The 17,666-nt window shown below is 38.2% G+C and overlaps 3 protein-coding genes across 4 annotated transcripts in view; 1 reads left to right on the plus strand and 2 right to left on the minus strand.

Moving 5' to 3' along the window:
* The window catches only part of fam102bb (family with sequence similarity 102 member Bb), a 44,713-nt gene that overhangs the window by 18,930 nt on the left and 8,117 nt on the right, over positions 1 to 17,666 (minus strand). The gene's annotated exons all lie outside the window — the stretch shown is intronic.
* LOC141350587 (uncharacterized) lies at positions 5,607 to 10,024 on the plus strand. Its single transcript, XM_073856162.1, has 9 exons — positions 5,607 to 6,948; positions 7,048 to 7,113; positions 7,196 to 7,228; positions 7,318 to 7,380; positions 7,465 to 7,530; positions 7,674 to 7,733; positions 7,813 to 7,983; positions 8,072 to 8,143; positions 8,231 to 10,024. Exons 1-9 carry the CDS (start codon positions 6,930 to 6,932, stop codon positions 8,860 to 8,862), a joined length of 1,182 nt encoding a protein of 393 aa, XP_073712263.1. The 5' UTR covers positions 5,607 to 6,929; the 3' UTR covers positions 8,863 to 10,024.
* On the minus strand, positions 11,871 to 15,631 carry LOC141350586 (uncharacterized). Its single transcript, XM_073856161.1, has 9 exons — positions 14,071 to 15,631; positions 13,906 to 13,971; positions 13,791 to 13,823; positions 13,639 to 13,701; positions 13,489 to 13,554; positions 13,284 to 13,343; positions 13,034 to 13,204; positions 12,874 to 12,945; positions 11,871 to 12,786 (listed from the first exon to the last, which is right to left on the minus strand). The coding sequence occupies exons 1-9, from the start codon at positions 14,087 to 14,089 to the stop codon at positions 12,155 to 12,157; spliced, it is 1,182 nt and encodes a 393-aa protein (XP_073712262.1). The 5' UTR covers positions 14,090 to 15,631; the 3' UTR covers positions 11,871 to 12,154.

The raw sequence follows: 17,666 nt of genomic DNA on the forward strand, positions 1-17,666 counted from the left end.
GCTGGTGTAAACGCAACATTACAGCGACGCAGGAAGTATGGCAAGGGAGACGCAGCGTTTCGTTCCCTTCTCAGGGAACAACAGTTACATACGTAACCCGAGACGTTTTCATGTGTCAAACACAACTATGCAAAAAAGCATTTAGGTATGAATCAACATTCTCAGACAGAAGATATAAGCATTTAAAGCAAACAGTTTAGCACGTGTGCTTAAAAAATCTAGAATTTTTATGATATTATCCTACACTACACAGGGAATAATATGGATTTTCCAGAATACTTGCATAAAATAGATTCAAGCACTTTCAATAACCTGTATCTATTAGGGGTGGAACGGTACATGTATTTGTTTCGAACCGAATCGGTACGGGGGTCACGGTTCGGTGCACCAATTTAAACGGAGAATACATGGTATGAAAATAAAAAAACTTGCGTGCAAAAATAATTAATGTAATGCGGAACTACTGTTAGATACGCGGGTTCTTTAGGGACAGCTAATCTGTAGCCCCGCTTTAGCTCTGAAGCTGTGATTGGCGCCGATGCAGTCGAGTTCCGCCTATGTATCCGCTCTATCAGAGCCCGTCTACATTCTCTGGCACTCTGCAATTTTTTGTCAGGTTGACGGTCTAGTGAGTGAGTGAGTGAGTGAGAGAGATAGCAGCGACAGTGAGTATGGCAAATGGTGATGAGGAAGGATCCGCCGGCCTCTTTAAGATCGCAAGTTTGGGAAACTTTAGTTTTCCAGTCAGTTACAGTAGTACAGGCGAGAGAGTGGTGGAAAAGAAGAGGACTGTTTGTCGGCGTTTTCAGCAATTGTTGGGTATGTGAGTGGAAGTACATCTAATCAGGGCTCTCAAGTCTCACGCATTCACCATGAGACACACGCATTTCAGTCAGTTCACACGCCACACCTTGTATTTCTCATGCTGAGAAGTAGGAGATAAATTGTCCTGCTATATACAATAAATAGACGAAGCGCAGGCATACGCAGGGCAGTTCTGTCAAGTTCAGCTGCTTTCAGTTTTTTAAGCGTGCTCAACTTTACGCAGCGCCATCAGCGTCAGAGTACCGCGAGAAATCTTGCGGAGGAGGCTGATTTTAAATCGCTCTCGCGTTACTCTGACGTCATCTACTTGTCGTTTCTTGCAGCGCCTCATGAAGTCGTACACACCTTTTAATGCATCCTACAAGCATAAATTTTTTTGATCTTAAGTACATTAATATGAAATAAATGTGCTAAAATGTAATTTAAAAATGTATTTAGGTAACTTGTAATACATTTGAAACGCATCTTTGTATGAAAGATGAGTACAAGTTTATACATTTTTGTTATATGATATAGTATGTTAAATGCATTTCAGTTAATATTCATGACATCTCACAATAACACAGATAAGGACACCTATGTTTAAGATTATCTTAAGTACTAAAAAATATTTGCCTTCTGCATTTTTGTTTTGCTTTTCCCTCCATTGTACCGAAAGTGAACCGAACCGTGACGTCTGAACCGAGGTACGAACCGAACCGTGAATTCTGTGTACTAGGGATGCATGTCAATTAGTGATGCACCGAAATGAAAATTCTTGGCCGAAACCGAAAACCGAAAAAAGGAAACCAAGGCCGAAAAACCGAAACCGAAACACCGAAATAAATTATTATGCCAATTATTAGTACAATTGCATTTATGGCTATCACTGTGTGCTAACTTTACTAGGGGTGTGTGACGGATAAAAAAAACTTACAGTTCGGATCACATTACAGTTTTTGAGGCACAGATCAGATTATTTTTCGGATCAGCAAAAAGCAGGTGGGAAAAATCTAATAAACAATAAAGAAATTGCAAACATTTATAAAAGAGAACAAAGTTGTACATTAATAAGGTCTGAAATTAGCATTAGGTACAGAAATCAAATTAAATTAATCATAACACAATAAATTATATATTATTTTTAGAGCTATTTGTCTCTTTGTCATGGGTTGTTTGATCAACATTAAGGACACAGACTTCAGTAGGTTAATCTGACTGTAATCTATACAGACATAAACAAATGTTTTTATTAGAAAAAGAAAACTGTGGAGAGAATTTTGTTTATATGTGCCCTGTCAATAACAGAGAGATTTTATGTTTGCTTGTTTTTTTTAAACGCGTCTCTATTCAAATTATTACTCTAGTGCAGCACTGATTTGGAGACATTTACAGTACATTAAAACATTAGGATAGGTGAAGAAAAGAAACCGATCCACCATTGCAAACACAGTTTAGAACAAACAAGACGACAACAAAGAACAGGAATCAAGGAAACAATATGGTAACAAACATGCTCCACAGCTTTCTGTTTATGGATGAAATAAAATTAAAGAAGAAAAACGATAGTATGTGTGCAAATGCTGTCTATTTCCTTTGTATAATTGTTTGTAGTGGAGTGTCCTGTCTAAATATTTTCACGCGCATGCGATGTTGTACGCGGACTGTACGCGCACTGTCCGTGCGGTCTCAAATTTTGGGCTGCACGCGGACGGTCCGCGCTGCCGGCCGCGGACCCTCCTGATGACGAAAATGATGGCGCGCATACGCGGACGTCCCTAGTATACTTTCGGCTTTAAGTGCACTTAAACGCATGCATATACAGAGACTAATGGTGAATCCCAAACACCGCAACAGTCGCTCCACATAAAAACGTTACGTTGTGTTTCATTGCTTTATTCGCCAAATGTACGTTAATGGATTACAGTAAGGGACACATAGCGCGACTCTCTCTAAAGTTTACACATCAAGACATTCTCAATCTTTGCAGACGCGTGCAAACAGCTGGACCCTGAGTGGAACCTGCTTGAGCACGAAGGGGAGGGGTGGGAGACGACTGATCACCGTGAGGCTGAGTGAAGCGCTAGCGCACAGATGAAAGGGGCGCGGTTGACATTCATTTTCGGTTTACATTTTCGGCTGGATTTTTTATTTCGGCCCGAAACCGATAATGCCATTTTCGGCCGAAATATTCGGCGACCGAAATTTCGGTGCACCCCTAATGTCAATTAATCGCGATTAATCTATAGCAGAATAAAAGTTTTTGTTTACATCATATATGTGTGTGAACTGTGTATAATAATTATGTATATATAAATATGCACACATGCATGTATAATTTTAAGAAAAAAATATATTCATATATTAAGTATTTATATTTATATATAATATAAATTATACATAAATATACAAATGTATATACACATGTAAACATTGCTTAAATATATACATGCATGTGTGTGCATTTAACTATACAAAGTTATTATACACAGTACACACACATATATGATGTAAACAAAAACTTTTATTCTGCTATAGATTAATCGCGATTAATTGATATGCATCCCTACTGTGTACCATTCCACCCTAGTATCTATGTATGTATATTTTCAAAAACTTCACAGGGCCTGGAATTTTCCCCCCAGATTCACAAACTTTCAAGGATTTCAAGGACCCATGGGAACCCTATGTTGTACACGTACCGTCCACGCATATTTTGTTACCTTGTAGGACTGCATTTTTAAATGGGGCATTAGTGTGACTTTATTAAGGCTCAGTAATGGCAAAATAGTCTTAAAAAAACCAACATGAAAAAGAGCCAAGACAAAATCGTGAAATTGCCTTGAAACAACCTTGATATGATACCTCCCCCCATATTGCCAATGCCCACCCCTAAATGATACACACTACTGCAAACTAAACTGAGTGCTTAGGATGCACATTACAAATAAACACTGAATCCACAGCTTAAATGTCAGCATGATATCACATTTGCAACCCATTTTACTTGCCCAATGTGATGTATGTCAAGAGTAAATCAGAGCAAAAGAAGATAATAAAATGTAGAGCGCATTTGGTTTTAAAAAACATTGATTTTCTCTTAACATGGAAGTCAATGGTGCCCCAGATATGCTTGGTTACAAACACTTTTCAAAATATCTTTCTTTGTATTAAGCAGAATGATGATACACAAATGGAACAACTTGAACTATCCCTTTAAAGGCGGAGTGCACGATTTTTGAAAAACGCTTTTGAAAAGGGAGTCGGGCAGTAGTTGTAAGGGACCACTATCTGTCAAAATTTGATTGATTTATGACCCCTTTGACAGGGGGCGGGACTATCAATCAAAATCTGTACAATCTGTCCAGTTTCTGGACTGTCGTATATCACGGGCTTTAGACAGCGAGTATCCTGTGCGTGTTTTACGATGTGTCAATCAGCTCGTTGTTATTCCTGTGTGTGTGTGTTTTATGTCAAGCCTATGCTGTCATGTTTATTGCTGTCAAAAATAAAGTTTATAGTTTTAGACTGCGTAGTTTCACAAGCGGACCTGTGCTGTCAGCGGTCTCTCTTTTCCCATCCGTACTCACCAGCCCTCAGCCCCCCACTGCGTATCTCACAGAGGGGTCCGGTGTTCAGCGGACCTGTGTGGTGATTTAGACGAAAATCTGTATATTTTAAACTAAATAAAAATTTAGCCGCTTCATGAGATCCGTGAGTCTTTTCACGACACCTGCTCACTATGTTCAGGCGTATTAAAGCTCGATCACCGGTGGTGATAGAGAACGAGCCGAGTGCGCGTTCATATCTGTCGTTTTAAAATAAACGTAATAAATGTAATTCTGTCCGCTGTTGCAAAATAAAGATTTATTTTAGATTTAGGGGTTTCTTGAACCAAGTCTCTGATTAAAACATGTGAATGAGCGCACCGACGGTGACAGAGAACTTACGCTGATGCGCACTTATATCTGACCTTAATAAACTTTTAAATGTTTTAAGACGTTTTCATCCCATCTTCAGGGTTTGTTTTTATTAATGTCTACTTAAAACCATGTGTGAATATTATTATACAACGAACGATCACCGGTGGTGATAGAGAACGAGCCGAGTGCGCGTTCATATCTGTCGTTTTAAAATAAACGTAATAAATGTAATTCTGTCCGCTGTTGCAAAATAAAGATTTATTTTAGATTTAGGGGTTTCTTGAACCAAGTCTCTGATTAAAACATGTGAATGAGCGCACCGACGGTGACAGAGAACTTACGCTGATGCGCACTTATATCTGACCTTAATAAACTTTTAAATGTTTTAAGACGTTTTCATCCCATCTTCAGGGTTTGTTTTTATTAATGTCTACTTAAAACCATGTGTGAATATTATTATACAACGAATCTTATCATGTATGCTCTGACAAAATAAAGCATTATTTTAGATTTTAGGTGGTGCGGACACATATTTGTGGCAAGTGCTGTTGAATATAGACGTTCGTTTTGTCAAAAGTTTCTTTAAAGTCAATAAGTAATCAAACATTTTAGATGTATCTGGTTAAACTTAAATCTGATATTTTCTATCGATCTATTTCTTTAGTTTTCTGATCAGTCAACGATCACAATCTGCTCTCATGACCGTGTGTGTGTGTGTGCGTGTGAGATAATTCACAGCAGGGCGGATTGTAAACTAGTTAGAGACTTTTAAAACCGTGATGGTGAAATGTGGTGCGGTCCACTCTGAAGAAAAGTGGGGTTTTGTTTTGGATTTGGGGAGTTCTTGAACCAGGTCTCTGATTAAAACTTTTGAGTGTAACATCACAAATATTTAATATATTCCGTATAGTTTAACCATCCCCTTATGCCATAACCTTAGGCGCCGTCAATACTTCTTTCTTTAGACTAAAGGAAATTTATTTTAACCTTAATAAAAGTTTATTCGCATCACAAAGTCCGTGAGTCTTTTCTAAAGGTCGATCACCGGCGGTGACAGAGAACGCGTCGGATGTACGTTCATATCTACCGTTTTAAAATAAACTTAATAAATATAATTCTGTCCGCTCTGACAAAATAAGGTTTTATTTTAGATTTAGGGGTTTCTTTAAACAAGTCTCTGATTAAAACATACGAATACGTACAACAACGTAGCCAGAGGACGTACGCTGATGCGCTCTTATATCTATCGCTAACAACCTTTTAAAAGTTTAAGACATTTCAGACCCTCTTATGGTTTAAAATCATTAAGGTCACCCCGCAACCATGTGTTTATATATCTATTTACGATCAATGTAATTCTGACCGCATTTCATTTTTAAAGTTTAAGACATTCTCAGCCCATATTCTGGTTGTGTTCATTAAGGAACCCGACAACCTAGTATGTATATGTGTATACAATAATGTAATGCAGTCCACGTTAACAAAAATAAGGATCATTTTAGACGTAACGGTGGTACATAGCGATTAAAACATGTACATGAACAATCATGCGTTTTAGGTTTGTAGGAGTAGGCCACATTTTTTATATCGGCTGATCAGATATCAACTGAGCCGTGTTCTGAATAAAGAAACTATTTTGTTTCCGAAGACCTCTAAAACAGGCACAAGGTTTCAGGGGTTTGTTCTTATGATAGTATCTGTATGAGAGTGTGGGACACGTGTGTATGTGTCGCAGTTCACAACTATCCGACACACTTGGGGGGATGATGTGAAAACAATTGTTTATCTATGTTGTCCCTAATGGCTAAAATAATTTATGACTCACGCCTCTCTGATGCTCTGACAGGTGGTTCAATCACTTTATTTCTAGTTAGAACCCATCCAGAGACATGCTTTGAGGTGAATTACCCCACGCGTTTTTTTATGTGCGTCTCTAAAGCAATAGAAGCATCCATGCGTATTTTATACGCTCTCTTAAGATACGTCTGTAACATCAAAAGTTTCTTTATAGATAATCAGGAATCAAACATCCATACAAACTGATGACAGTTGGCACAAAACAGATCTCTTGTCTTTAACAGACACACCTATTTACCAAACTCTTATAAAGCAAGACCCAAACACTGTATATTTTAACACACGTGAAAACTTGTATCTGGACCTCGGAGCAAGAAAGTTTACGTTAAAAAGTCTAGAAAAGAAATGGCGTCATACCTTAGCGGTGAGTATGTTTAACAGACTGTTTTTGATCTTTAAATATGTTTTCTATTACAAAATTACCACATAGGCGCAGATATCATATCATATGATATTGTTTTAGGTGCCCTGAACGACCCCATCTACGCAGATGTTGTAGTTGAAATTTGCGACTTGAATAGGTCATCAGGTATGTTTTAACGTTTTCTACTTATAATTTTAAATGATACTTACGCATAAAATTAATCTACAACACTCACTATTTCCACTAGGATTGAGGACCCCCATGGTTAATGATGAAAACTGTAAGTTGTGCGTGTGCGCGTGTGTGTGTGTGTGTGTGTGTGTGTATTGGCTAAGCCATGTCTTACGAGCAACACAACTATTTTCACAGCGCATAACAACAGATCATCTCCACGAAAGGCGGTGTGGGGCGTTGCAGATCGTCGCACACTGGGTGTGTATTTGTGTTTTAAATTTTTTTCATTCCAACACAACGTCTGCTTTCAAAAATACTAAAAAATTGATTTTATCATTGTAGCGAATTTGTCTAACCTTGTGGCCAGTATACCCAGTACATCACGGGGTGTCGGAAATAACGAGAACGGTAAGATGTGTATGTGTGTGTGTGCGTGTGTGTGCGTGTGTGTGTGTGTGTGTGTGTGTGTGTGTGTGTGTGTGTGTGTGTGTGTGTGTGTGTGTGTGTGTGGTGTCATACGGCTCACGCTCCATCCGATCTATCTTGCATAGGGATCCGTACTCCGACTACACGACACAACGCTGGGGGATCTGGGATTCGCAAACCGCTCTGTACGTAAACGTGTTTCTACTGTTGTGCAGCAACATAGCTAATTATTTAAAAGTTAAACATTTGACTCTGGTACTACAGTGGATTTGTCCATCCTGGTGGGTAACACGCCCCACACAACGCGGAGCGGTCTCGGAGCATGCAAAAGACCGAGAACCAATCAGACCACAGTCCAGGCTCCAGGGGCTCGTCATACACCTTTACGAGACACTGGTGCAAAGAGACATCGAGCGGGCCAGAGTGCATCGTCCGGTACGTATACAGCATCCATTAGACATTGTCTTTAAACAAAATGTTTTATATTAATATGTTTTCTAATAACATCTTTATCTTTTTACAGTTTTGAATGATAATGTCCTCACGATCAATAATGTATACCATTTAGGGTCTGACGCTAGAACATCACCCACCGGTATGTTTATACAGCATTAGAAATGTTTTAAACACATTGTTTTTATTTTGACAAAATTTTTAATAACTGGATTTTATCTGTTTGCAGTGTCGAGCACGAGCGACAACGCTGTGAGTTTTGCAGATTGGGATGAAGATCTGATTAGTGCGTGGGACGCTTGTGATTTTGAACTACCTACACCGTCGCCCCCGCCATCAGAGTCCACGAATGTCCAAGAAACACATGTGGAATCCGTACAGACCACAGAGGTGGTGGCAACCCCCATAATTCGAGAAGATGACGATTCTGAGGATGAATTGTACCCAACTGTCTTGCCCCAAACCCTTGAGGCCCTAAACACCACGACATCCGACCAGGCCCCCGCGGTTGTCCCCCTAGAAGACGACAATTCTGAGGATACAGGATTGTCCCCATCGGTCTTACCTTCGAACCCAGAGGATCGAAGCTCCATGTCTACCGAACACGATCCAGAGGTCTTGCCGGGTAACCAACAGGCCTACAGAAACGAACTTGTGACTGATGAACAAACCCCGGACATCGATGGAAATGCTGTGACTCTAAAAGAGATCAAAGACTTTTTGCATTATGTCTGGAGTGATTATGTACAATTTAAACAATTTGTAGCCACGGGGTTTTCAAACATGGATACAGAACAAAGATCCTTGTTTGTGTTAAACACAGAAATTGTCACACTACTAAAAAATCGTTTTGGTAAGTGACAAATTATTATTTGTATTGCTAATGTTTTAACATTATAGCTTGTGTATGATCTTAACAACAAACCCCCGATGGATTTATTGTTTTTTATCGTTTATACAAATTTTCGATTTTTGATAATGTTTCTTATACACGTTACATTTTTGGTTTAGTTGTATTGTGTGTATGTGTGTGTGTATTATGACATTGTGTTGGGATGATTTTGCTGTGTATTATTATCTGAATCTATTGATTGTTATTTGTGATATTATGGTAAAAAATAAACAAAATTGTGCCAAACATCATATCTTAAGATGATTACTTGTTGTTTAATTATTATGATTTACAGTCTCAACTAGTTCTCTGATTTACCAATAATAACTTCAAATGTTGTTTTGTGTGTTTGCTCTGATTTCATAAAACATCCATTTACATTCAAAACCTATGGGTTCTTTCTCTTAATGTCATCAATTATTTCATCCATATCCTCAACACCAAAATGTTTTAGAGTGTGCAAACTGTTTTACATCGGTTTAAACATGGACATGTCTATGTGTTAACATTTACAAGAATGATGAAACATTCTACTTTTAAGTGCCTCCCAAGACTAAGTGTTGGGAGGATGTCAACCACTTATGGTTGTTTGGAAACGATATCAACGCAGAGAAACTATTCAAAAGTTTGATCTTTAACATAAATTTTTATATGGGTCCTGATTTTTAAAAACAGTAAGATATAACCGGTGTTTCTAACACACAGCTCTAAGCATATCACAAGCCTGAATGTTTAGAAACATAAAAACTTTTTTGAAGACCTCACACAATAGTGATTTCATAGTTTGTATAAACGACATGTCGTGTATGCATGGGGGTTTGTTGGTGTATTTTAGACACAAAGCTGTTTATTTTAATCTTTAAACAAATGTGTATGACAAAAGTTGTTCTGACTGAACTGACACTAAGGAACAAAACTAGGTAGACACACTTCAACACAATATTGGTACCGATTTTAAATGTGTCCAAACTATTTCAAACAGTACCAAGTTGTAGATGGCGAAGGTTTTTAACAAACAAACACACATTACTGTTTTGTCTTGGTGTGTTTCATCGTGTCGATGTTGTTGCACACAACAGACTTGCAACTTTATGTTAAAAAGGATAACTAAATAAAAACCTAAGCAATCTTTATTATGTTGCTACTAATAATTTTACAACTTTACAGTTTCAAACATTTTGCTATCTTCACTGTTTCGATGTGAAAGATTAAGCAAATCTAAAATATAATTCACAGTGTTGCTACGTCCCATTAATCTTCTAACAACATTTTATCAAGAGATTACAAACATGTATGATGTACTAACTGTCAGGGGATCTGAGATATTATTTTCTGAAGTAATTAAAAAAGTTAACTATCTAGTGCTTACTGCGCAATAACTTAAGCGATAAAGAGGTTGACAAATGGTCTTTCCTCACAACTCTGTACGGCTGCAGTGTAACGATAATCTGAGCAATACGCTTTGCGTGTATCAATTCCTCAGACTGTTGGTTTTAAGATCATAAAATCAAACGTCGTGATACTTCTGTTGCAACTTGATGGCAAAAAGTTAAAAACTCTAGACCTGTTGCCTGACATATCATGCATGTGTACCTATGTGATATGTGTCTGATTACAATATCAAGTAATGATCAAATTGCTGTTGTGAAATTATATTTATATGAAATAATGTTTCTATGATAGATTGATGACATATGATGTATTTCTTTTACATGATGAGAAATAAAAAACATGTACCACTTTAAACATCTGTGTGTTTTGTAAGTGTAAACCTTATGTCGGTGACTTTGTAATTAGGTTTGTTTCGTTTCTATAAGTTATTTAACATTTGTCAACCTCTTCATCGCTTAAGTTATTGCGCAGTAAGCACTAGATAGTTAACTTTTTTAATTACTTCAGAAAATAATATCTCAGATCCCCTGACAGTTAGTACATCATACATGTTTGTAATCTCTTGATAAAATGTTGTTAGAAGATTAATGGGACGTAGCAACACTGTGAATTATATTTTAGATTTGCTTAATCTTTCACATCGAAACAGTGAAGATAGCAAAATGTTTGAAACTGTAAAGTTGTAAAATTATTAGTAGCAACATAATAAAGATTGCTTAGGTTTTTATTTAGTTATCCTTTTTAACATAAAGTTGCAAGTCTGTTGTGTGCAACAACATCGACACGATGAAACACACCAAGACAAAACAGTAATGTGTGTTTGTTTGTTAAAAACCTTCGCCATCTACAACTTGGTACTGTTTGAAATAGTTTGGACACATTTAAAATCGGTACCAATATTGTGTTGAAGTGTGTCTACCTAGTTTTGTTCCTTAGTGTCAGTTCAGTCAGAACAACTTTTGTCATACACATTTGTTTAAAGATTAAAATAAACAGCTTTGTGTCTAAAATACACCAACAAACCCCATGCATACACGACATGTCGTTTATACAAACTATGAAATCACTATTGTGTGAGGTCTTCAAAAAAGTTTTTATGTTTCTAAACATTCAGGCTTGTGATATGCTTAGAGCTGTGTGTTAGAAACACCGGTTATATCTTACTGTTTTTAAAAATCAGGACCCATATAAAAATTTATGTTAAAGATCAAACTTTTGAATAGTTTCTCTGCGTTGATATCGTTTCCAAACAACCACAAGTGGCCGACATCCTCCCAACACTTAGTCCCGGGAGGCACCCAAAAGCAGAATGTTTCACCACTCCTGCAAATGCCAACACATAGACACGTCCATGTTTAAACCGATGTAAAACAGTTTGCACACTCTAAAACATTTTGGTGTTGAGGATATAGATGAAATAATTGATGACATTAAGAGAAAGAACCCATAGGTTTTGAATGTAAATGGATGTTTTATGAAATCAGAGCAAACACACAAAACAACATCCGAAGCCATCACCGGCAAATCAGAGAACTAGTTGAGACTGCAAATCACAACAACCAAACAACAAGCAATCATCTTAAGATATGATGTTTGGCACAATTTTGTTTATTTTTTACCATAATATCACAAATAACAATCAATAGATTCAGATAATAATACACAGCAAAATCATCCCAACACAATGTCATAATACACACACACATACACACAATACAACTAAACCAAAAATGTAACGTGTATAAGAAACATTATCAAAAATCGAAAATTTGTATAAACGATAAAAAACAATAAATCCATCGGGGGTTTGTTGTTAAGATCATACACAAGCTATAATGTTAAAACATTAGCAATACAAATAATAATTTGTCACTTACCAAAACGATTTTTTAGTAGTGTGACAATTTCTGTGTTTAACACAAACAAGGATCTTTGTTCTGTATCCATGTTTGAAAACCCCGTGGCTACAAATTGTTTAAATTGTACATAATCACTCCAGACATAATGCAAAAAGTCTTTGATCTCTTTTAGAGTCACAGCATTTCCATCGATGTCCGGGGTTTGTTCATCAGTCACAAGTTCGTTTCTGTAGGCCTGTTGGTTACCCGGCAAGACCTCTGGATCGTGTTCGGTAGACATGGAGCTTCGATCCTCTGGGTTCGAAGGTAAGACCGATGGGGACAATCCTGTATCCACAGAATTGTCGTCTTCTAGGGGGACAACCGCGGGGGCCTGGTCGGATGTCGTGGTGTTTAGGGCCTCAAGGGTTTGGGGCAAGACAGATGGGGACAATTCATCCTCAGAATCGTCATCTTCTCGAATTATGGGGGTTGCCACCACCTCTGTGGTCTGTACGGATTCCACATGTGTTTCTTGGACATTCGTGGACTCTGATGGCGGGGGCGACGGTGTAGGTAGTTCAAAATCACAAGCGTCCCACGCACTAATCAGATCTTCATCCCAATCTGCAAAACTCACAGCGTTGTCGCTCGTGCTCGACACTGCAAACAGATAAAATCCAGTTATTAAAAATTTTGTCAAAATAAAAACAATGTGTTTAAAACATTTCTAATGCTGTATAAACATACCGGTGGGTGATGTTCTAGCGTCAGACCCTAAATGGTATACATTATTGATCGTGAGGACATTATCATTCAAAACTGTAAAAAGATAAAGATGTTATTAGAAAACATATTAATATAAAACATTTTGTTTAAAGACAATGTCTAATGGATGCTGTATACGTACCGGACGATGCACTCTGGCCCGCTCGATGTCTCTTTGCACCAGTGTCTCGTAAAGGTGTATGACGAGCCCCTGGAGCCTGGACTGTGGTCTGATTGGTTCTCGGTCTTTTGCATGCTCCGAGACCGCTCCGCGTTGTGTGGGGCGTGTTACCCACCAGGATGGACAAATCCACTGTAGTACCAGAGTCAAATGTTTAACTTTTAAATAATTAGCTATGTTGCTGCACAACAGTAGAAACACGTTTACGTACAGAGCGGTTTGCGAATCCCAGATCCCCCAGCGTTGTGTCGTGTAGTCGGAGTACGGATCCCTATGCAAGATAGATCGGATGGAGCGTGAGCCGTATGACACCACACACACACACACACACACACACACACACACACACACACACACACACACACACACACACACACACACGCACACACACGCACACACACACATACACATCTTACCGTTCTCGTTATTTCCGACACCCCGTGATGTACTGGGTATACTGGCCACAAGGTTAGACAAATTCGCTACAATGATAAAATCAATTTTTTAGTATTTTTGAAAGCAGACGTTGTGTTGGAATGAAAAAAATTTAAAACACAAATACACACCCAGTGTGCGACGATCTGCAACGCCCCACACCGCCTTTCGTGGAGATGATCTGTTGTTATGCGCTGTGAAAATAGTTGTGTTGCTCGTAAGACATGGCTTAGCCAATACACACACACACACACACACACACACGCGCACACGCACAACTTACAGTTTTCATCATTAACCATGGGGGTCCTCAATCCTAGTGGAAATAGTGAGTGTTGTAGATTAATTTTATGCGTAAGTATCATTTAAAATTATAAGTAGAAAACGTTAAAACATACCTGATGACCTATTCAAGTCGCAAATTTCAACTACAACATCTGCGTAGATGGGGTCGTTCAGGGCACCTAAAACAATATCATATGATATGATATCTGCGCCTATGTGGTAATTTTGTAATAGAAAACATATTTAAAGATCAAAAACAGTCTGTTAAACATACTCACCGCTAAGGTATGACGCCATTTCTTTTCTAGACTTTTTAACGTAAACTTTCTTGCTCCGAGGTCCAGATACAAGTTTTCACGTGTGTTAAAATATACAGTGTTTGGGTCTTGCTTTATAAGAGTTTGGTAAATAGGTGTGTCTGTTAAAGACAAGAGATCTGTTTTGTGCCAACTGTCATCAGTTTGTATGGATGTTTGATTCCTGATTATCTATAAAGAAACTTTTGATGTTACAGACGTATCTTAAGAGAGCGTATAAAATACGCATGGATGCTTCTATTGCTTTAGAGACGCACATAAAAAAACGCGTGGGGTAATTCACCTCAAAGCATGTCTCTGGATGGGTTCTAACTAGAAATAAAGTGATTGAACCACCTGTCAGAGCATCAGAGAGGCGTGAGTCATAAATTATTTTAGCCATTAGGGACAACATAGATAAACAATTGTTTTCACATCATCCCCCCAAGTGTGTCGGATAGTTGTGAACTGCGACACATACACACGTGTCCCACACTCTCATACAGATACTATCATAAGAACAAACCCCTGAAACCTTGTGCCTGTTTTAGAGGTCTTCGGAAACAAAATAGTTTCTTTATTCAGAACACGGCTCAGTTGATATCTGATCAGCCGATATAAAAAATGTGGCCTACTCCTACAAACCTAAAACGCATGATTGTTCATGTACATGTTTTAATCGCTATGTACCACCGTTACGTCTAAAATGATCCTTATTTTTGTTAACGTGGACTGCATTACATTATTGTATACACATATACATACTAGGTTGTCGGGTTCCTTAATGAACACAACCAGAATATGGGCTGAGAATGTCTTAAACTTTAAAAATGAAATGCGGTCAGAATTACATTGATCGTAAATAGATATATAAACACATGGTTGCGGGGTGACCTTAATGATTTTAAACCATAAGAGGGTCTGAAATGTCTTAAACTTTTAAAAGGTTGTTAGCGATAGATATAAGAGCGCATCAGCGTACGTCCTCTGGCTACGTTGTTGTACGTATTCGTATGTTTTAATCAGAGACTTGTTTAAAGAAACCCCTAAATCTAAAATAAAACCTTATTTTGTCAGAGCGGACAGAATTATATTTATTAAGTTTATTTTAAAACGGTAGATATGAACGTACATCCGACGCGTTCTCTGTCACCGCCGGTGATCGACCTTTAGAAAAGACTCACGGACTTTGTGATGCGAATAAACTTTTATTAAGGTTAAAATAAATTTCCTTTAGTCTAAAGAAAGAAGTATTGACGGCGCCTAAGGTTATGGCATAAGGGGATGGTTAAACTATACGGAATATATTAAATATTTGTGATGTTACACTCAAAAGTTTTAATCAGAGACTTGGTTCAAGAATTCCCTAAATCTAAAATAAAACTTTACTTTTCTTCAGAGTGGACCGTATTACATTTTACCATCACGGTTTTAAAAGTCTCTAACTAGTTTACAATCCGCCCTGCTGTGAATTATCTCACACGCACACACACACACACGGTCATGAGAGCAGATTGTGATCGTTGACTGATCAGAAAACTAAAGAAATAGATCGATAGAAAGTATCAGATTTGGGTTTAACCAGATACATCTAAAATGTTTGATTACTTATTGACTTTAAAGAAACTTTTGACAAAGCGAACGTTTATGTTCAACAGTATTTGCCATAAATATGTGTCCGCACCACCTAGAATCTAGGGTGATGCTTTGTTTTGTCGGAGCATACATGATAAGATTCGTTGTATAGTGGTATTCACACATGGTTTTGAGTAGACATTGATGGAAACAGGCCCTGAGGATGGGATGAAAGCGTCTTAAAACATTTAGGAGTTTATTAAGGTCAGATATAAGTGCGCATCAGCGTAAGTTCTCTGTCACCGTCGGTGCGCTCATTCACATGTTTTAATCAGAGACTTGGTTCAAGAAACCCCTAAATCTAAAATAAATCTTTATTTTGCAACAGCGGACAGAATTACATTTATTACGTTTATTTTAAAACGACAGATATGAACGCGCACTCGGCTCGTTCTCTATCACCACCGGTGATCGTTCGTTGTATAATAATATTCACACATGGTTTTAAGTAGACATTAATAAAAACAAACCCTGAAGATGGGATGAAAACGTCTTAAAACATTTAAAAGTTTATTAAGGTCAGATATAAGTGCGCATCAGCGTAAGTTCTCTGTCACCGTCGGTGCGCTCATTCACATGTTTTAATCAGAGACTTGGTTCAAGAAACCCCTAAATCTAAAATAAATCTTTATTTTGCAACAGCGGACAGAATTACATTTATTACGTTTATTTTAAAACGACAGATATGAACGCGCACTCGGCTCGTTCTCTATCACCACCGGTGATCGAGCTTTAATACGCCTGAACATAGTGAGCAGGTGTCGTGAAAAGACTCACGGATCTCATGAAGCGGCTAAATTTTTATTTAGTTTAAAATATACAGATTTTCGTCTAAATCACCACACAGGTCCGCTGAACACCGGACCCCTCTGTGAGATACGCAGTGGGGGGCTGAGGGCTGGTGAGTACGGATGGGAAAAGAGAGACCGCTGACAGCACAGGTCCGCTTGTGAAACTACGCAGTCTAAAACTATAAACTTTATTTTTGACAGCAATAAACATGACAGCATAGGCTTGACATAAAACACACACACACAGGAATAACAACGAGCTGATTGACACATCGTAAAACACGCACAGGATACTCGCTGTCTAAAGCCCGTGATATACGACAGTCCAGAAACTGGACAGATTGTACAGATTTTGATTGATAGTCCCGCCCCCTGTCAAAGGGGTCATAAATCAATCAAATTTTGACAGATAGTGGTCCCTTACAACTACTCGGGCCGACTACCACCAAATAGGGCTGGGCGGTATATCGGATTTAGGGGATATATCGATATGGGTTCCCGACGCGATGCGGAATTAGCCCATACCGTTCATATCGATATGGTTTAATAGAACTCAAGGGCGCATACACGCGCTCTGCGCGAGCCCGCCCGTCACAGCAAATACGCGACATGGAGAAGCACGCAGAAACTCTGTGACGCTTGGATGCGCCTCGTGAATGTGGACATTCAAAAACTGCGGCTGCATGCACTCGGAGGATTGTAATAACTGAGTTCAAGACTAAAATAAAATGTCTCCTCAACCTGCTTTTACAGAGAGATCATTGGAATAAAGTTACCGCTGCATATGTGTGCTTTCATCCCAACAACATGTCTGACACTCCATCATAACACCTATTTATCTAATACGGTATTGCAGTTATTTCTCATCACTATAATAGGAATATCAGGTGAGTGATACTGCGTTTATATTTTAGTTCGACGGGACAAGTACGTAGATAAAACAGAAACTCCGAAGGAGTTATATTTTGTGGTGAACTTTTTCCTCAGATTCAAAGCCCAGTATAAGCCCACATACAAGTCTCCGTTATTTAATTTTAAAACGCCACTTTTGAATTAGTAACAAATGATTGTGCTGGTCAGTGAAGCTATTAGTGTGAATTAATGAGATTATTATTAAGAAATAATAAGGGAGGATGTGTGTGAATGAAACAC

The sequence above is a fragment of the Misgurnus anguillicaudatus genome, chromosome 18 (genome assembly GCF_027580225.2).
Source record: "Misgurnus anguillicaudatus chromosome 18, ASM2758022v2, whole genome shotgun sequence".
Taxonomy (NCBI): Eukaryota; Metazoa; Chordata; class Actinopteri; order Cypriniformes; family Cobitidae; genus Misgurnus; species Misgurnus anguillicaudatus.